The sequence below is a fragment of the Ornithorhynchus anatinus genome, chromosome 2, assembly GCF_004115215.2.
Source record: "Ornithorhynchus anatinus isolate Pmale09 chromosome 2, mOrnAna1.pri.v4, whole genome shotgun sequence".
Taxonomy (NCBI): domain Eukaryota; kingdom Metazoa; phylum Chordata; class Mammalia; order Monotremata; family Ornithorhynchidae; genus Ornithorhynchus; species Ornithorhynchus anatinus.
In genome coordinates this window covers 44,174,032-44,195,452 of record NC_041729.1, presented here as the reverse complement: position 1 = coordinate 44,195,452, position 21,421 = coordinate 44,174,032, and the positions used below count along the sequence as shown (strand labels likewise).

At 39.7% G+C, this 21,421-nt stretch overlaps 1 protein-coding gene across 7 annotated transcripts in view; it reads left to right on the top strand.

The window, feature by feature from the left end:
* Positions 1-21,421, top strand: part of LOC100080669 (transformation/transcription domain associated protein) — a 161,312-nt gene that overhangs the window by 67,933 nt on the left and 71,958 nt on the right. For 4 of the 7 annotated variants that reach the window (XM_029058767.2, XM_029058766.2, XM_029058768.1 and 1 more), the window contains exons 32-48: positions 1,700-1,753; positions 1,878-1,898; positions 2,937-3,056; positions 3,384-3,503; positions 4,550-4,714; positions 4,811-4,992; positions 5,316-5,514; positions 5,962-6,090; positions 9,621-9,887; positions 10,592-10,798; positions 12,901-13,059; positions 13,152-13,286; positions 13,908-14,018; positions 14,801-14,947; positions 15,870-16,083; positions 16,829-16,954; positions 20,973-21,119. In XM_029058767.2, coding sequence (XP_028914600.1) covers positions 1,700-1,753; positions 1,878-1,898; positions 2,937-3,056; positions 3,384-3,503; positions 4,550-4,714; positions 4,811-4,992; positions 5,316-5,514; positions 5,962-6,090; positions 9,621-9,887; positions 10,592-10,798; positions 12,901-13,059; positions 13,152-13,286; positions 13,908-14,018; positions 14,801-14,947; positions 15,870-16,083; positions 16,829-16,954; positions 20,973-21,119 — 2,503 coding nt within the window. The remainder of the gene's footprint in view (positions 1-1,699; positions 1,754-1,877; positions 1,899-2,936; positions 3,057-3,383; positions 3,504-4,549; positions 4,715-4,810; positions 4,993-5,315; positions 5,515-5,961; positions 6,091-9,620; positions 9,888-10,591; positions 10,799-12,900; positions 13,060-13,151; positions 13,287-13,907; positions 14,019-14,800; positions 14,948-15,869; positions 16,084-16,828; positions 16,955-20,972; positions 21,120-21,421) is intronic. The other 3 variants (XM_029058772.1, XM_029058771.1, XM_029058770.1) reach the window with 2 other exon arrangements.

Genomic DNA, 21,421 nt, shown 5'->3' with positions numbered 1-21,421 from the left:
CTTACAAGTTTTTGCATAGGGAATTCTATGGAATTCCAGAGTTGTAACCACAGTAGCTTTCTGATGTGTTGTGTGTAAGTGTTGATTGCTGTGTTTCAACCAGACCTATTAATTTTCTTGCCTTTGTGCTCCTTTGTGACCATTGTGTGTGTGTGTGTGTGTGTATGTGATTCTTGTGTTGATAAAAGCTCACTAAAAAAATTAAACCAGATTTTAACTTGGAAGGAGTGGCACCATTCATGAACCTTTGAAAATGGCTGCTATTGATCTAATATAGAGGCAGGCTCTTGGGGCCATTGCAGTGCACTTTCTTTATATGTGTTTTCTGCTAGCACACCAGATTTGAAGATTTATTAATGAGTTGCCATATAAAATCTTAATGAAATAGTTGTATCATCCCAAAAGCATCAAAAAAGCACCAGATAAAAGATTTAACTCTCAAGGAAATTCATTGGACTTGACATTAAACTAATTTATTCTGTGGTGAGAAGTATAGGTCCAGAATTCACCCTGTCTCACACTAAGGCATTAGGAAGGAGTACTTTCCTCAAGTGCCCATGAATGGCAAGCCTGATGGATATTTTGCACTCAGTGGACAGTTAGAGGCCTATGCAGCAGGAGCCAAGAACAATATGAGAATACCTTACTATAAGAGCATTATTAAATCCACTCCTTTGAAGGTCTTTCTCTTCTTTCCCTTTTTTCTTTTCCAAAGTTCTAGCTGCCATGTGTTCTGTTAAGAGAATTGTGCAGTTCCTAGTCTATGAAATGGGGAGCAGTTTGCCCTCGATCCATTTATAAGGACACCTAAAGAGCACACTCTAATGATTAAGTTAACCAGAATAGTACTGTGGTCTTTATTGAGTACTTTGTTCCCAATTTCCAGGTTAAACAATTGGGTAGAAATGAGATAATCAGATTGACTAACAGTACCATGTGGAGCCAACAGTCAGAGATACAGAGAACAGAAATATGAAGATACCTGATAAAAGACTAGCCCTCTAGTAAAATCATTGTATTTGGGCATTAAACCAGGGTGCTGTTTTTTGTTGTAGTTAGTTTTGTTTTTTTCTTAAACTCCCGCCCCCCCACCCCCAGAATGGGATATAGTTTACAAAGTGACATAAACATTCAAAACCTAGAATCAGTGACTATTTCAGTATTTGGCTCTGTATGGGTCTAATAACTCTGAGCTTTGACCCATCCTCCCAACCCATTTTTTCAGAATATATTTGTGCTCCGATTAAATGCCTAGAGGCCAAGCCTAAATCTATGTGCTTCTGGGACCTATTTTCAACTTTAGGGGAGAGAAGCCTTTGCAATCATTATTATTATTTTTTAAAGCTTCAGGTCCATTCATTATAAAACTCACTCTTCCCTGTATAATGCTAAGCAACCCTCCAGGTGGAACTGTTTGCTGTAAACCTAATCTAGCACTTTCTTGTTCTGAATTGCATCCTTGTTTTTTGGTAGGGAAGGGAGAACTATATTAGAAAGTTTACTTGGCTCGACATTTCATGGGTGGTGTGTTGGGTTTTTTTTGTTTCTGTTTGGCAGTTCTCATGTCTGAAGTGTTAACTGAATATTGTGTTTCCGCTGTGTTGTTTTCCTTTAACACCTTTTGTGCACAAGTGTATGGGAAATTATATGTAAATAATGTAAATAGAAAAAAAAAGATGATTTTCCTCCCCATCCTCAGGAGAGCATTTCAGAGTGCGGGAGATGTTCCTTGTCTCCATTCTGTCAGTTTGAGGTGAGAACATAAACCTATTAAGTTAGTTTGACGTGCAATCTGCAGAATAGAAAATACTTTTTTTTTATTTTTTTACTTTTTTGTTGCATTTTTTTTTCATGCTGTAATTTTTGTTTTGGTTCAGCCTGCCATGGAAGGGGTAGAGGTGAGAATATCAGTGAAGGCATCAGGAGGTTGTTTGTTGTTGTATTTGGTTTTTGCTGTGACTTGTTAGCTGTATTGTTGTTTTGTATTGGGCAGAGTGCATTGTGCCTTTGAGTGCAGTGCTGTGAACTGTCATGTTTGTCTGTGGCAGAGTTGTAATAGTAACACTGCTGTGAATTGTTAAGGATGCGAAGCATGTTTTGTATTAGGAAGTTTGAAGTAGGATTCTAAGTGTTTTAGTTTTCCATACTCCGAGTTTCAATATTTCAATACTGTTTTTGAAAGGATTTAAACAATTTCATTGGATTTTATAACGGTGAATGCTTGTGTAAAAATCACTTTCCTAACCCAGTCCAACACAGTTAGTGTATTGTACTCACTGGGAATGGAGGAATTTTTTTTTTTAATATTAGCTTATAGGTTTTCTATCCTATCTCTGACTGCTTTTATATTTGAGGCCAAACCTGGTGAATAGAAAATCAGTCTCTTTTCCTAGATGTAGGCAAAAAAGAACTCCCCGCCCCCGCCAAAATTAAAGCCACATTACTTCAGAATCAATTATGTTTGTTCATCTTGAAAATCCTGTGGAAGAGAAGTGCTGGTTTTTAAAAGCTGACTTTCAAGAAGAATTCTTATAGTAATTCTTTCTTGATTACCTTTTTCGTCTCCATATCATGGCCTTTGAAAGATGGTTAGAACCCTGAAACCCCATAAACCCAAATTTTGTCAAGGGTTTAGCATGTTGAGCCATATAACCCAAGATTCTTATTTCCGTATGCCAGTATGGAGTCCCTTTCCATAAAAACTCAAAAAAACCCAAAGCAGTCACCACTCACCCGGCCTTAAAGAATAATTCAAATTTTAAGCCAAAGTGAAAACGTTTTTTCTTGGTCTTAGTTATTTGCCTGTAGCAGGTAAGTGGTTGCTTTTCCTATGTTAACTCCTGCTTTTGTTGGCTAGCTCTGCTAATATAGCCTGTCCTAGGGTCTGAAGGAATGTTTAATTTGCAAAAGTGAATTAAACTGATTTTTATCAATAGGAAATGAAGATTTGTTCAGCAATCATCAATCTGTTTCATCTGATCCCAGCTGCTCCTCAGACTCTGGTTAAGCCTTTATTAGAAGTTGTAATGAAAACTGAACGAGCAATGTTGATAGAGGTAACAGTGAAATTTTGATTGTTTTTTTTTTTTTTGGTGGTGTTTATCTATTGGTTGTTTCGACTTCATTTTATGTGTTTACTTTAGTCTGGTCGACTCAGAATTATTGATATCAGAACACTCTTTCTGAACACACATTTATTTGAGTTCATGACCGGTGTTAGCATGTTGTTTCACTGTTTTAGAGGTGACTACTAAAAAATTCCTAAGATAAAACAGGTCAGAACGTCTATTATGTATCATTTGCATATGTAGAAGAGCCAATTATGAATAGAGAATCTTTACAAAGGAAAATATTTGTCTTATGTTCTCGCCAAATGTTTCTAGGCTGGCAGCCCATTCAGAGAGCCATTGATCAAGTTTTTAACACGTCATCCTTCCCAAACTGTCGAGCTCTTCATGATGGAAGCTACGCTGAATGATCCACAGTGGAGCCGAATGTTTATGGTAATTTTTAAGGAAAAATCAAGTTTCTCTTCAGTAACAGATATCCTGAATCTTGAAAAAATACTTTCAAAGGACTTTATTATTTAGTCCCCAAATAACCCAAAATTTACCACAGTTCTCTGACTTTTTGAATGTTGAAGAAGACTTGTGGTGTTCTTTCAGTGGTATTTATTGAGTGCTTACTGTGTGCAGACCACTGTATGAAGTGCCTGGGAAAGTACTAGAGTTGGAAGATGCAATCCCTGCTTACAAGGAGCCTATAGTCCGTAGGAGGAGGTAGGCAGTAAAATAAATTAGAGTTAGGAAAATAGAGTTTGAGGATGTCTACATAAGTGCTGTGGGGCTGGGGTGAGAATCTAAATTCTGAGCAGCACTGAGATCAGTGTTTTATTTTCATCAGTTCTAATCCTAGCTCTGCCAATGGTCTGCTGTGTGACCTTGGGCAAGTCATTTAACTTCTCTGTGCCTCATTGTAAAATGAGGATTAAGACTGTGAGCTCTACGTGGGACTGTGGGACTGTGTCCAACCTGATTATCTTGTATCTACCCCAGCATTTAGAAGAGTGCCTGGCACATTTTAAGTGCGTAACAAATGCCAACATTATTGTTGTTATTAATATTATAATGATGATCAAATTCCCAACAGTGGAAAAGATTATGAAGATATGGGAAGCTTAGTGGAAAGAGCCCAGGCTTGGAAATCAGAGGTCATGGGTTCAAATCCTGTATCTGCCACTTGTCAGCTGTGTGACTCTGGGCAAGTCACTTAACTTCGCTGTGCCCCAATTCCTCATATGTAAAATTGGGATGAAGACTATGAGCCTCACGTGGGACAACCTGATTACCCTGTATCTATCCCAGCGCTTAGAACAGTGCTCTGCACATAGTAAGCGCTTAACAAATACCAACATTATCATCATTATTAAGTATGGTGTTAGAGCAACATGTATATAGTGAGGCTTCTACCACATTTGGCCCCTGGTTATCATTTAGTCCAGTGCTCTGTGAGGTTAGGGTACCTAAAATCCTTCTTTGCTATTTTACAGAGTTTTTTAAAACACAAAGATGCCAAACCTCTTCGGGATGTCCTGGCGGCGAATCCGAACCGATTCATCACATTATTGTTACCCGGTGGTACTCAAGCGGCAGTAAGACCTGGCTCTCCCAGCACTAGCACAATGCGTCTTGATCTTCAATTTCAGGCCATCAAGGTATTTTCTGTAGTTCCAGTCCTTTGCGAACCTATGTGTTTTGCCTGCGGTTTAATAACACTTCTTTTAATCCTATTCCTGTTGCCTATTTGACAGATCATAAGTATTATAGTTAAGAACGATGAATCCTGGTTGGCAAATCAACACTCCTTAGTGAGTCAATTAAGGCGTGTGTGGGTGAGTGAAACTTTTCAAGAAAGACACCGAAAGGAAAATATGGCTGCAACTAACTGGAAGGAGCCTAAACTGCTGGCATACTGCTTGCTAAATTACTGCAGGTAGGGTGGTTTGGTATACATTCACTTAAGAAAATTGTCTCATCTGTTTTGTTAAGCTTGAATAATCCCTCTAGCTTCTCTGCCCTTGAGTTAAAATCGCTGAGAGGTGACTTTTATTGTTTTCAAAGGAGAGGAGAAACTTTGAAAAAAAAAAAAGCGAAAACAACAAAAAAACCCAAATTCCTCAAGCAACCATGCTCAGATTATTTCATCATTCTGAGGAGTCTTCTAACTGAATTTTTCAATGTATGCAAGAAAAATAACCTGATTTAATAGTTGCAGTAGAATATTTCCCTTGAAAAATCGTTTTTCTTTACTTGCAGAAGAAATTATGGAGATATAGAGTTGCTCTTTCAGCTGCTTCGAGCCTTTACTGGTCGTTTCCTCTGTAACATGACATTCTTAAAGGAGTATATGGAGGAAGAAATTCCCAAAAATTACAGCATTTCTCAAAAACGTGCTCTGTTCTTCCGCTTCGTAGACTTCGCTGACCCGAATTTTGGAGATGAGCTCAAGGCTAAGGTGAGTCCTAAAAATTACGAAACAGAAACAAGCTGATATTTAGGTCCCATTTTTTTCTAGTGAAGTAATTGGACAGTACGTGCTTTCAGCATTTTTGTTGACATTTAGTAATGGGTTTAAATATTTTGGTGAAAATGCCATTCTTAAGGAAAGTAAGAGTCTGATTTAGCAGTAAATTGGACTTAGGAACTGAAGTAATTCAGTTCTTACCTCCTGAAAACTTGTTTTTGAAAGGACTCGGTAGAATAGTCATCTCCTCTCTAACTTTCTTCCTAACTCCAAAAGATGTGAATATAAAATGATAAAAGAAACATTTGCCTCACTTTCGGATAGACTGCTATATTATGGTGCAACAGAGCTGTTCTAAAAAGGAGAAAACAATTGCTACAGCACCAATTTTAAGGGGAACCAGTGGCATGGTTTTTTTTGTAATTCTTTTTGTTCTAGGTTCTGCAGCATGTCCTGAATCCTGCTTTCTTATATAGTTTTGAAAAAACAGAAGGAGAGCAACTTTTGGGACCTCCCAATCCAGAAGGAGATAATCCAGAAAGCATCACCAGTGTTTTTATAACCAAGGTAAAAATATAACAATGTACTTTTAGTCACAAATGATGGAGCACAAACAAGGACTCTAAAAATGCCTGTGTCTAGTAAGCCTTTGTTATTGTGGAGCCTAGATATGGTTATGGGGTTCGGGAGACTTCATATAATGTGCCCAACTGGTTTTGCTGCACAGTTTGAAATTGGTCAAGGTGGTGCCTGGCTGTAATTAATAATATTGGTATTTGTCAAGCGCTTACTATGTGCAGAGCACTGTTCTAAGCGCTGGGGTAGACACAGGGCAAACAGGTTGTCCCACGTGGGGCTCACAGTCTTAATCCCCATTTTACAGATGAGGTAACTGAGGCACAAAGAAGTTAAGTGACTTGCCCACAGTCACACAGCTGACAAGTGGCAGAGCTGGGATTTGAACCCATGACTCTGAATCCAAAGCCTATGCTCTTTCCACTGAGCCACGCTGCTGTAATTGTGTCCTCTCAGGGGTCATGGATATGCTCTCAGGAGGTCCCAAAGAGCTTGCAGCAGCATCCTGGAGAACTCAGCAGAAACTGATCAAATAGAAACCTCTTACTGATGGGCTTTTAAGCACTCAATCACCTTGCCCTTTCCTAATTTCACCTCGCTACTCTACTACTACAACCCAGCCCACACGCTTTGCTCCTCTAGTGTTAACTTCACACTGTACCTCGATCTTGTCTGTCTCATGGCCAGCCTCCATCCCACATCCTGCCTCTCGCCTGGAATGCCCTTCTTTGTATTTGATACAGTTACTTTCCTTCTTGAAGTCTTATTGAAGGCACATCTCCTCCATGAGGCCTTCCCTTACTAAGCCCTCTTTTCCTCTTCTTCCAATCCCTGCTGCGTCACCCTGACTTGCTCCCCTTATACCTTCTCCCCTTCCAGCCCCACAGCACTTACATATATATCTGTAATTTTATTTTTTTATATTGATGTCTGCCTACCCCTCTAGACTCTAAGCTTGTTTTAGGCAGGGAATGTGTCTGTTATATTGTTATATTGGACTCTCCCAGTAGTTTCGTATAGTGCTCTGCACATAGTAAGCAATCAATAAATATGATTGACTGACTTAATTATAGGCAGTATCTGGGGACCCAGTCCTGATTCAGTCACAGGCTTTCCAAAAGTAGTGTTTTTATTATAGTTGGAAGAATATTTATGGATGGGTGGTCTAACAAAATAGCCCATTACCCAGCTGCATATTGGATTATCAAAGTAAAAATCTTTCCGTGAAGACCAGCACAGTGTGTCTGTGAAGAGCATTGAACTAATCTGCAAAGGAATACCTAATATTGCACATAGTTTATCAGATAATTTTTGTGCCCTATTCTCTTCCTGAAAGGTAGGGGGGAAAGAGCAGTTTGAAACCCTAGCAACTGCCCACTGTGGCTTTCGATGACTTATGGATGCAACACTGGGAGGTGGCAGAGAGAATCTCTATTTTAGAGTTAGCCGTGCTCAGGGCATCGTAATCATGCTTGAGCACAGCATGTCTCCACTCACTCTTAATGGACTATGGGTCTTTTAGGGTGAGGAGTGAGGCATGTTTTCAGCCGTCCTAACTAGGGGTTTACTTGGGACTTGAAGTTGAGGTTCTCGAAGTTTGACATTCTCAGGTCCAACAGATTCCAGGTGGGCACTGCAGAATCAGGAGGCAGGGTAGGGGAGTCGGAATGAGGGGGAGGGAAGGCTCTAGGGGAAGAGGATCCAGTGCTGTTCTGTTGTATTGTGCTCTCTCAAGCACTTAGTACAGTGCTCTGCACATAGTAAGCACTCAATATATACCATTGATAGAGAAATGAGAGAGATTGAATGGCAAATATCAGGATTGACCCTACAGATACCAGGGGGCCATGGTAAAATCAGGTGATTGGGGCAGGTGGGTGCTAAGCAATGCTTCTCAAAGCAAGAGGATTCAGTGCAGCCTTAAAAGAGAATTGGGAGGGATCAGATTGGGAATATGAGAGTTAACCCTAATTGAGAAAAACTATTAGTGGTATAAGAGCAGCAAAACTTTAAAAGTAGGATCCTTATATTATTGAAGTCATATTTTGGGAAATAGACTTTATTTTAAAGCTCATTTAGAAGGGTCTTTTAGGGTCATTATTTTACAATTTTAAATGTAACCTTCAGTGCATAGAGGGCCAGGATGAGCTAATTCTGCTCAGTTAACACTTTGAACCATGGCCAAGTAACTAGGAATATCAGCAAAGCATCGGGAACATTTTTAACTAGTGTAGGTTTGGGGTTTCTTTTTTACTTTATTGCAATCACTTGCAGCCAAAATATTACTAGAGTTATTGTATCGTCTGTACTGTGTGTTGAGGACTGTACTAATAGCTGGGTTAGATACAACATAGCAGGTCAGACACAGTCCCTGTCCTACACAGGGCTCAATCTGGGTCAGGGCAGACAGAGATCATAATAAGGGACTGCAAACGATGACAGACTACATCAATAAGCCAAGACTCTGAGGTTAAGACAGGTAAAACATCTCAGGAAACTAGACCTTAGTTTGAACCAGGGCAACCTCCCCATGTTCTGAATGTGTAAAGCTAATCTTCTGACTTGGGGGAGTCCTATACTGTAGAGTTAAAAAAACATGATCCCTGACCCCAAGGAGCTTACAGTCTACAGGGAAGATAAACATTAAAATACATTGCATGTAGGGGAAATAGTTGATTGTAACGTGCAGGGGAAAGGTACTTTAAGGACATTTCAGCCTTCAAGCTGTTCCTCGTTTACTAGCAGTTCTGCTCTGGCTCTTAATGGGTTATTCCAGTAAGATAGAAAACCCTGGAGTTATCAGGGGATCTGTGTAAGTTGTCTCTATTTGTCACTTTCTTCCAGGTAAGGTCCTCCAAGAAAGTTCATTTGTAGCCTGTGTGTGAGTACTGTCTTGCAGTACTGTTGATTGTTTCTTGTTGGCATAGTAGCATGTTGGTGTTTTGTGACTTTTATGTCCTGGTATTCTCTCTCCCTCCAAAAATGCACAGAGAGAAATGATTGAATGCCTTTGTGTGTTTACAACAGCCCATGGCCGTGAACTCATTTGAACTCTAAGTAGTTCAGAATCTAGACTGAAACATGGCGGTTGTTAACCCAGGTTAGGCCAATTTTATTCCAATTTTAAATAATGCATTTGGGGATTGGTTTTCCCCACTCTTTAGCGCCTTCAGGAGCTTTGCCTGTTTCTGCAACCACACTATCGTACTTGCTCAGTTCTGGTGAATGCTGTTATCTTTGCTAAGTCAAACAGATAGCTTCACGTCCAGATACCTCGTAGTTTCCAGCAGAATCAGCCATCTCTTCTATTTATGGCAGAAACTAAAGGGTGGCTAGAAACGCTCTCCTGACACCTGCTAAAGCAACTAGTTCATGTCCGGTATTTAGCCGGTAAGACACTTATTTGGTCAGTGATTTGATCACCACTGTGTGTTCTTCAGCCTAAAATTCTTTAACTTCTCTTTTAAGTTCAAGAAGAAACAAAAGAGCATATTCCATATTTTCGATTTCTTCCATGCTAGGTACTTGACCCAGAGAAGCAGGCAGACATGCTGGACTCTCTCAGAATTTACCTGTTACAATTTGCTACGCTTCTTGTTGAACACGCACCACACCATATCCATGATAACAACAAGAACCGGAATAGCAAACTGCGCCGCTTGATGACATTTGCCTGGCCGTGCTTGTTATCCAAGGCATGTGTGGATCCAGCCTGCAAATACAGTGGTCACTTACTTCTTGCACATATAATTGCCAAATTTGCAATACACAAGAAAATAGTTCTTCAGGTATGTTGCCTAGACTTTTCTTCCTGGCCTTTTTATTTCTAGATGAGGTTACTTTAGAGTGCTCTGGTTTTTATTTTTTTGTATCGTACCTTTTCTCTAGGTTCTGTTTCCACTTGGTTGTCATTTTTTAGATTGCCAACTAAATCTGTTTTCATATATTTTTTTATGATATTTGCTAAGCGCTTACTATGTTTTAAGCACTGTTCTAAGCGCTGGGGTAGGTACAAGATAATCAGGTTGAACACACTTCCCACTCTATATAGTGCTCAAAGCCTAAGTAAAAGGGAAAACAGGTATTGAATCCCCATTTTATGGATGAGGCAACAGAGAAGTTAAGTGACTTGCTTAAGATAACCCAGCACACAATTGGCAGAGCTGGTATGAGAACCCAGGTCCTCTGACTACCAGGCCCGTGGTCTTTCCACTAGGCCATGCTGCTTCTCTATTTTTTTATGGCAAGCCAAGCTCATTGATAATACCTTAAAGCATTAGATTGCACCATTTAGTTCGTTTTTATTGGTCTGGAGAATGAGCGTCTTTTGGAAATATTCAGAAACCACCATTTAGTCTCATTTTAGAAAGACTGTAGCCATTTTAATGAGCTTCTGGTCTTTGTTTCATTGAGTTGACAGTGCTCCTTTATTCATGACTGGAAATTTGATTTTCAAGTAGTGTTGTAACCTGACAAGAATCTCTCGTGTTAGGTCTTTCACAGTCTTCTCAAGGCTCACGCCATGGAGGCCCGTGCAATTGTCAGACAAGCAATGGCTATCCTAACTCCAGCAGTACCAGCTCGGATGGAAGACGGACACCAGATGCTGACTCACTGGACCCGCAAAATCATTGTAGAAGAGGGTCATACTGTTCCTCAACTCGTCCACATCTTGCATCTGATAGTGCAGCATTTCAAGGTTTGTAGCAAATAATGTGTGGTAATAAGTCCCGTCAAGGGTTTGTCCTCAAAAGTGCAGTACCTACAAGTAGTATGGTTTTTCTTTTAATTGTTGATGTTTGTGGTATTTGTTACTCTGTTCCAAACACTGTACTAAGTGCTAGGGGTGGATACAGGATCATCAGGAGCCGTATGGGCTCACTGTCTAAGTAGGAGGGAGAACAGATATTGAATGCCCATTTTGGAGATGAGGGAACTGAGGCATAGAGAAGTGAAGTGACTTGCCCGTGGTCACACTGCAGGGTATGCGGCAGAGCTGGGATCAGAACTCAGATCCTCTAACTCCCAGGCCAGTGCTCTTTCCATTAGGCTACCCGGCTTCTCTTGTTAGCTATTTTTTCACTTCCTGCTTCCATGAGCCCTTTGCCAAGGATGCTTTATTGGTTGATTTTTTTTTTCAACCTTACCGAACTTAGTATATGCAATGCAGTGAACAAACTGTCATGAAATAATCATTCAGATTCTAGTTTGAATCACCAAGGTCATTGGCAGTGTCTTCTGCTTCAGAAAGTATCATTTCCCTTAGAATCCCATACTTTCCCATGTATTTAATGTCACCAAATCCTGTCAATTCTATCTTCACAACACTGCTGAAACCCACCTTTTCTCTCTATCCAAACTCATACTGTGCTGATCCAAGTACTTGTCCTAGCCAGCCTTGACTACTGTATCAAGCTTCTTACTGACTTCCCAACCTGCTGCCTCTACTCACTCCAATCCACACTTCACTCTAGTGCAGGGATTGTTTTTTTTTTTTTTAAAAAAAAAGTTCAACCCATGTCTCTCCTCTACTCAAGAACCTCCCACCCACCTTCACATCAAACAAGCTCCTTAACCATTGGCTTAAAGCACTCAATCAGCTCACCCCATTTTACCTCACCTACTGATCTTATACTACACCCTAGCCCGCACACTTTGCTCTTCTGGTGCCAGTTTATTCACCATGCCCCGATCTCATCTATCTTGCTGCCGAACCATTTCCCACATCCTCCCCCTAGCCTGGAACTGCCTCCCCCTCCATATATGCTACCTGCCACTCTCCCCCGATCCCGCTTCAAAGCATTGTTAAGGTCACGCCTCTTTCCTCCATTTATGCCCTCTTTTCCCCAACTCCTTGTCCCTTCTGCATCTTCTGTGACCTTTGGGCATTTGATATTCACCCTTCCCTCAACCCCTCAGTGCGTATGTACATATCTGAATTACATATTTAAAACTTTTATTTATATTAATGTCTCTCTCCCCTCTAGACTGTAAACTTGTTTTTTATGCACTTTAAGCACTTATCATATGCCAGGCACTGTGTTAAGCACTGAGGTTGGTTCAATTTACTAAATTTGGACATAGACTACATCCCATATGGGGCTCATAATCTTAATCCCCATTTTACCTATGAGGTAATTGAGGCACAGATAAGTGAAGCCACTTGCCAATGCCTCACAGCAGACAAGTGACAGAGCTGGGATTAAAACACAGGCCCTTCTGATTTCCAGGCACGTGTACTATCCACTAGACCATGCTGCTTTTATTTGAGCAGGGAATGTGTCTGCCAGCTGTTATACTTTACTCTTCCAAGGCTTAGTACAGTGCTCTGTACATAGTAAGTGCTCAATAAATACCATTGATTGATTCTGTTCAATTGGGTCTTTTATGTGGGTCAAATAAGAGGTTTCTTATAGTTATAAACTGAGAAGTTTTTCCCCCAAGTTTGACCTACAGTGATCAAGTCTGGCAAGTGTGATCCAACAGAATGGAATTACTTGTGAAATTTTTTTTGGTTGCTAGTTTTTCTAAAAGATTGTATTACACGGTTACGGGTTACACTTGTCCTAGGCAAGCTTATGTAGAAAATACATGTGGCTGCTCTTCAAAATCTGTAAGAGATTGAAAGTTTTATTTCTTGAATCTTTTAGAAAATATAAGGAAAGGGATTTTGGTAGCTTGTTGTGGGCAGGGAGTGTGTCTGCCAACTCTTTACTCTCCCAAATGCTCTGCACATAGTAGGAGCTGAAGAGATACAAGTGATGATGATGATGGTGCTGACAATGGGAATGATTTCTACAGGTTTACTACCCAGTGAGACATCATTTGGTGCAACATATGGTGAGTGCCATGCAGAGATTGGGCTTCACTCCCAGCGTTACCATTGAGCAAAGAAAACTGGCTGTAGATCTGGCGGAAGTGGTCATCAAATGGGAACTGCAAAGGATTAAAGATCAGCAGGTAGGAACAATAATTATTCGCCATTCCTCATAGATGTGTATCCCATTTCCCCTTAAAAGCGACCTACTTGAAGCTATTCTCTACTCTGTTAGCCGGATTCAGATATGGATTCAACTGCAAGTGGAGAGGGAGCCAGTACTACCTCATCTGCCGTTAAAAGGGGACTGTCTGTTGATTCTGGCCAAGAAGTGAAACGTTTCAGGACTGCTTCTGGAGCAATAAGTGCAGTAAGAGATTGTTTTCTATAAATCCTTATGGACACTGGCAGCTCCTACATATACTTCCCTTTATTGGCGATATGCTTTTTTTTTAATGAGGGTTGTGCTTGGCATAAAAATCTTTTGTTGGCATTTGAGCTACATGTGGATGTCAAAGCTATTTCATTTCTTTGCTTTTCCCCCCTTTTCCTCTCCTACTCCCAAATAATTAAAAACCTTCTTTCTTTTGGTACTCTTGAAGCCAAAATCATTCTTGCCCATTTAGTATTCTTCCCTAAATGAGTGACAGTGAAATTATCTCTTGGAAGAGGTAATTCAGAGATTTGGGTTTTATGAGGAGAACTCTTTGATAATAGAGGGTTGGCTAAATTGGATCTTTAGAATTTGGCAGTTATAGTAATATTACTTTGCTTAACGATTCTTTCTCCTCTTCGCTATATTTAGGCCAAAGTTGCTCATGAGCTTCATTAATTAGTCTGGGTTTTATTAAGCTACTGGCCCATCCACCCAACTGAATTGCATGCTTTAGTTTGTCCAACTGAATTTCAGCTTTATGTATTCTCTCACTGCATCATGTGGTATAATGTAATGCGAGTTATCACTTGAACATCCCTTCATGTGTGTTTCCAGGTATTTGGAAGGAGCCAGTCATTGCCTGGGGCTGATGCACTTCAGGCAAAGCCCATTGATAAGCAACATACTGATACTGTAGTGAACTTTCTGATTAGAATTGCCTGTCAGGTACTGTGTGATTCCAAATTTATTACATTTTGCTAATTTATTAAATTATTTGTTATAAATAATGGCTTAGTAAAATCGCAGATTTCAGCAGACCTGTCACTTGCTTACATTTTTATACTTATGTGGTTTACCAGTATATTGAAAAAATTGATAATTTTAATGGTGGATCAGTATCCAGTATGTTTGTTTTTCACCCTTAGTCTGACAAACTCTTAAATGAATTTAACTTGGAGTGCTTGGTTAAGAATATTTTCAGTAAATTCAATGAATAATAAACATGATAATAATTTTGGAATTAAGTGCTCACTATGTGCTAAGCTCTTGCATTAAGCTCTGGGGTAGGTATAAGATAGTCCGGTTGGACACAGTCCCTTCCCCACATAGACCTCATAGTCTAAAATAGAGAACAGGTATTTAATCTCTAGTTTGCAGATAAGGAAACAGAGGAACAGAGAAGTTCAGTGACTTGCCCAAGGTCACACATAGTAGGCAAGTGGCAGACTGGAACCCTGGTCCTCAGACTCCAAGGGTCATGCTCTTACTGGGCCATCCCGCTTTGTACAACCAGTTGCCTGCTTGAAACCATGTATTTCTCGTGCTCCTGATTGCTCTTTCTTTATCTGCAGCATTGGAACAAATAACTAGGAAAGATTCAAAGGGCCAGGCAAGAAAGTCTGTTTTATATAATAAGAATTCACAGCTATACATTTTAACTGTGTAGCAATGAAATGCATATGTGTGATCATAATAAAAATCTGGCAATCATTCTGATGGATTTTTAGGTAAATGACAACTCCAATACTGCAGGCTCTCCTGGAGAGTTGCTTTCTCGTCGCTGTGTAAATCTCCTAAAGACTGCTTTGCGACCTGATATGTGGCCAAAATCAGAACTCAAGCTACAGTGGTTTGACAAGCTACTGATGACTGTGGTAGGTATATAGCCTGTAAACTAGATTTCACGGACCGGTAAGTCTAATCATACTCTCTCTAAAATGTGAAAGGAATATTTTGGGGTCTTTGCTCTGCACGCAGTAAGTACTTACCAAATATTCTAGCTACTGCTACTTCGTCTAATTGATTTACCGAGCCATCGAGTGAAGTCACTTTTGAATTAGAGCCATTAAGAATATTGTTCCCAAACTCAGAAGGACTGCAAAACTCAAGGCCTCATTTATAACATGAGATGTTCATGCCCCATAAATCTACACTGCACACTTTGATTTTAATTTCTTTCCATTATTTATTTCTCAGCTCATCTGAAATTTACCGTTCTGTTTTCAGAAGAGTATGTGTTAATTACGCCCTTTTCTTCTGAGAGGAACAATGTTGTTCTGTTTATGAGAAATGCGGCTAGTTGAAAGCTTAGAAATTGAAACACATATTTAAAAACCGATCTCTTGGTATATGGCAGCTTACCATGAAACATAGTCCAGAATAGATACTGACTCTACTATTATATACTAGAGATACTTAGTGTAGCGGCAGCTGTCCTTTGACACAGATTTTTCAAGACCTTTTTTTTCCTTCAGTTGTACATATTAGGTGCTTTCTCTGTGAAGACTACTGGGCCACTGGTTGGGGAATATAGGGTTAGGGTTTGGTACATATTTGGATTAAGATGGTTGGAGGGGCAGTGGGGTGTTTGTGTATGTCTAGCATCATTACGTTCCTCCTGTCTTGTTATTAGAGCAAGATGTTTAAGGAAGTTCCACACAACTGTCCTGATTTTTGCTGTTTAGGTAACCTACCGTATCTCGTAATCCATTTCTCAGTAGACTGTGGGATTAAGCTCTAAAATACCTGTCTGTAGCATTAATGGCTTCTATGAGTGACTGTTTTCTTCCTTTCTAGGAGCAGCCAAATCAAGCCAACTTTGCAAATATTTGCACTGGCTTAGAAGTACTGAGTTTCCTGCTAACCGTGCTGCAGTCCCCAGCAATCCTCAGTAGCTTCAAACCTTTGCAGCGAGGGATAGCTGCCTGCATGACTTGTGGGAACACCAAAGTTTTGCGAGCAGTTCACAGTCTTCTATCCCGCTTAATGAGCATCTTCCCTACGGAGCCAAGTATGCAATCTTTCTCTTGAGTTTCTCTGTTTCTCACACAATGATTTTAGTGATTAAAGAAAAGGGGTAGTGAGAGATGCCTGTTTTGAATGGACTAATCTCTGATTTTACATGGTCTGCTTTTTATCATCCCCTTTTAGTTTGCACTCTCAACCCCCATAAAAAAAAGTTGAAATAAGTAATCATGTGGAATGCATCATTATCTCCAAACATAAAAACTTAATAACCCGGGGCAGGCATTGGTTTGGCTCAAGAAATGCCTGCTATAAATTTAATGTCTTTTTACAAATTATCTCTCTTCTGCTTTGGAAATGGAATTTTTCATTTGTTGAACATCACTACTTTACCAAGACGTGAAAGGGAAATTAGGTGTAAAATGTACCGGGTCTAATGTTGAGCAGTTGACAAAAGTGAATTTTACCATGTTATTGAATAAATTTTATTTAGAATGTGCCCTAGTATGGAAATGCAAATAAAGTCAAAATAGTTGATTTGATGAGTGTTGTAGAGATTCACCGTGAAGAGGCTATTACTTTAGAAATAGATGCAAGGTATTTCCATGCAAATTCTGGTCATAAAAGACTCCTCTGCTGATCCTTTATATTTATGGCTTTTGGTGTCATCATGAGTTACTTGAAAGCATGTGGGAATTTATTTGTGTGCATCTGATTTCCAATTATCTAGATGTAGTTGAAGTTTTGAAAGACAAAAGCCAAGAAATTGCTATACTAAACTCTTGTTTCAGGTACTTCAAGTGTAGCTTCAAAATACGAAGAGCTGGAATGCCTCTATGCTGCAGTAGGGAAAGTGATTTATGAAGGTCTTACTAATTATGAGAAGGCCACCAATGCTAACCCTTCGCAACTCTTTGGTAAGATTTTGTTTTTCCCCTCCTTTCTATGCTAATAATCTATAGATGAAGTTAATTGACAATTTTTTTGGCACTGGGCATTTTACTGATGAAATTGGATGTTTCCTGAACTGAGTGATAGCTGAGAGTGTACCTGGACTTAATAATAATAGTTACTGTGGTTAAGCGCTTATGTACTGTATAAGCACTGGAACAGGTAGATACAAGATTGTCAGGTAGGACTCAGACCCTGTCCCACATGAGTCTCATAATCTAAGACCATCCAGTCCACGTCTCCACACTCCTCAAGAACCTCCAGTGGCTGCCTGTTCACCTTTGCATTGAACAGATAATCGTACAATAAACTTTAAAGCACTCTATCAACTCAACCCCCTCCTACCGTATCACACTGATTTCCTACTACAGCCCAGCCCGCACACTTGTCTCCTGTAGCACGAGCTTGCTCACTGTGGCCCATTCTCGCCTACTTCACTGCCCACCCCTTTCTCACATCTTTCCTCTGACCTGGAACTCCTCCTCCTCCCTATATGCCAGACCACTGCTTTCCTCACCTTCAAAGCATTACATAGGTCACATTTCCTCCAGGAAGCCTGCCCTGATTAAGCCTCGTATCCCCAACTCCCTCTCCCTTCTGTGTCACCTATGTACTTGGATCTGTACCCTTTGAGAAGGAGCATGGCTTAGTGGAAAGAGAACGGGCTTGGGAGTTGGAGGTCGTGGGTTCTAATCCCGGCTTCACCACTTATCAGCTGAGTGACTTTTTGGGCACGTCTCTTACTTTTCTATGTCTCAGTTACCTCATCTATAAAATGGGGATTAAGACTGTGAGCCCTGCGTGGGGCAACCTGATTACCTTGCATCTACCCCAGTGCTTAGAACAGTCCTTGGCACCTAGTAAGTGCTTAAATACCATTATTATTAATATTATTATTGTTAAGCATGTGACAGTCACCCCACTCTCAACTCCACACCACTCTCACATAAATATCCGTAATTCATGTATTTATAACAGTTTGTCTCCCCCTCTAGATTGTAAGCTTCTGCGGGCAGGAAATGGGTCTCTTGACTCTGTTGTACTCTCCCAAGTGCCTAATTCAGTGTTCTGCACACAGTAAGCACTCAATGAATACCACCGACTGATGGATTGAAAAGATTTAGAGGTGAATTTGCATGTAGGTCACTCAAAATGTTCAGAAGTTTGGAGCTTTTGAGAAAATGATCTGGTTTCAGGTAATAGGCCAAGGATTGATTTAACTGGAAAAGAATATCGAAAATCTTTGGGAAACTTATATAACTAACCCATGAAAAACTGTAAGCTCCTCTAGCTGTAAATTTCTTTTGAGGAGGGATCATGTCATCCTATTCTATTGCATTTTACTCTCCCAAGTGCTCACTGTACCGAGTACCCACTGCTCAGCACATGGTAAGTGCTCATTTAACCCCTCTGACTGATTCAGTCCCTCTCTTTTTACTTGAGCCCAAATTTTAGAGTTGCCATTGCCGTTGCATGCACAAACATGTCTCCTACAAAACAGTAATTATGTTTAAGAAACCCTTTGTTAGCCAGAAATCATGTTGGGATATCAGTTGTTTCATTGAGAAATAGAGAGATAGGGGAAGCTGGGTCAAAAACAATTGAAAAATTGTCTAGCTACTGTTATAACAGGTGAAATTCAAGTAGGTTGTAGAAAAAGACTTCTAAAGCTTGCTGAGACTATCAGAGGTCTACGTCAGTTTCTAGAGATACCATTTATTGATAATAAACAGTGAATTTCAAATATTTACAAATCGTTTCCTCTGAAATGCCAACAAAGAAGTGCTAATGGTTTCCACAAGATCCTGACAGCTTCCTGAAACAGCATCCTACCACCCATCACTTTTTATAAGTAGTTCACAGTTATTTCAGAGTAATAATGTTACCCTTCCCTTATTCTCCCCTTTTGTTCTATTCAAATTGCAAGCTGGAAACACTGAAACGCCTGTACTTGTTTCTGGGAGACATAGTTGAAATCCCAAAGCGTGTTATCCTTAATGAAATTTATGACAGAGTCTATTGATAATTTTTATCCAAAACATTTTGAATCCTATTATAGCAAATCTTAAAACTCACTATTATGAATTTTGTTTTACAAATCGTCACCTTGTTTACTATCAACTATTTTTATCACTGTTTATTATCAATCAGTGGTATGCCTATATACTGATTTAGAGCGCTAAGTCTCAGAGAAGTAAGTGAAATGAGAGACTTTTGACAATTGAACCATCTGTGGCCTGTATTTCATGAGGAATTCTAGCCAAGAAAAAAATGACTACAGTAAAAGCTATGTGAGCATGCTTAGAGAATGGGCTACTTAGCCTAAGACTCCCGTTAACTAAGAGCCAGGACTACCTAGTGAAGTTCCTAGTAAAGTCCCTGGTCACACTCATTTTCAGAAGATTGTGTGCTTATCAGATTAGGAGATTCCCTCTAGTAACCGTTCCAGCTCTGAGGTTGAAGCCTGTTTACTAAGCCTGTTTATCAGACCAACTAACCCTGTTTGCTCAAGGCAGCCGTTCTAGGATTCTGGCAAGAGTTTATGAAGGCAATCTGGCCCGTGGGCATCAGTGAAGGGTGGGAATCACTGATTGGCAGGAGGTGGATTTTCTGATCTTATTATAGAGCTTTTGAGTGTCCAAGGAGTGCTTCATTCTGAAAAATACCAAACATTGTAAACTCCTTCTTCCCAAAGGATTAATGAACCAAGACTCCCTAAGTGTGAGGTGGGGGGGCCAGGGGCGGTGGGTGGAACAAGAGGAGAGATAACTGATAGCAAAACTTTCTGTTTATTAAAGCCCCAAACAACATAGCCTTATTGTTTGAGTTTTTGTAACACTTATTGCAAAAAGCGTTCCCTGAGAAAGGCCACTGACAAAGAATTATTACCATCTAAATTTAGAAATTTGTATTGGAGTTATATGGTTAAAAAGAGGTGAAACATTCAGGAGGTACTTGGTAAATTTGGGCAGTGTGGACAGCCAATCCAGATGATAGCCAATCCAGATGATTCACCACTGGATTTATTGGGTTAAATTATCTAAATTGATCAATCACTGGTATTTATTGACTGCTTATTGTGTGAAGAGTACTGAACTAAGCACTAGGGAGAGTACAGTAGAGTTAGTTGGCCCAATTCCCTGTCCAGATGGAATTTGCAATCTAGTGGAAGAGTTGATAATAAAAAATAAATTTCAAGTATGGGAAGCAACAGAGTTTAAGGATATATTCTTAAGTACTTGGGTGTGCAAAGTGGGGTGAGTATCAAATTGCTTACAGGGTTCAAACTTCAGTGCAAGGTGACTCAGAAGAAAGGATGCATATAGTGTGGAAATGAGACCCTTTGCGTTAGTTATACACCTGATTTGGATGTTTTCATAATTCCTAGACAGCTCAAAAATAGTTTTTTTCATTGGCTACCCCAACAAATCTTTCATTATCAGGAGCATTTTAAAAAGTGTGGTGGTTCCCTATATCAAAATTTCAGAACGATTCCTCTAGGTTCTTTAGGACTGTGTAAGATATTCAGGATTTGCAGAATATAGAAAGTAGACATTCTTTAAGGCAGGCTTGAAATTGTCCAAATTTGTAAACTTTTCTACTTGGAACAGCATATTCCCCATATACCCTTACTATTTTCTTAAATTATCTGTGTAGTCAGCATTATTTCAATTCATAGTAATTTTCTATTTCAGTGATTTTTATAGAAAGTTCTGTTTCCAAACATAATTTTTATCATCTTTTCAGTGTTTTACAGTTAGAACTGTTGCTCTTTCATTGATTCTTTGAAATTTCCTCTAATTTAGACCTCAGTATAATTAAAAAATGGGAGATATATATCTTAATATTAATGAAGTGCATATGTATATGCACTTCATTAATATTAATTTTTTATTAATGCTTTCCCATTATGGGCTTTTTATTGTAGTTTAGGAAGAATTTCATTATCTTTCTGTGAAGACTGTAAAACAAAATATTTTTCAGGTACTCTAATGATTCTGAAGTCCGCCTGCAGTAACAACCCTAGCTACATAGACAGATTAATTTCTGTCTTCATGCGGTCCCTACAGAAGATGGTCAGAGAACACTTAAATCCACAAGCAGCCTCAGGAACCGTAGAAGCAAACACAGGTAACCTATTTAGTACCCTGTGCTTTTCGATCATAGTTTTTTCTTAATTAAAGGGCCGTTAGCTGGGTATGTTAGTGCTATCGTTTCTTAAAAGGTCAGAGACAAAGAGGTACTGATTGGATATTGAGTAAGGGATGAAGACAAGTTGCAGATCTGGTAATGAAAGCGTGAAGAGATGTCACCCCTAGGTGGCATTAGCGCTACAGACAAATGAGTTTTGCCTCTAAAACGTTAAAGTAATGCCTTAGTTTAGTTGTGCAGAAAATAGCTTTGCATACATTTCGACAGAATCAAGGCCGACC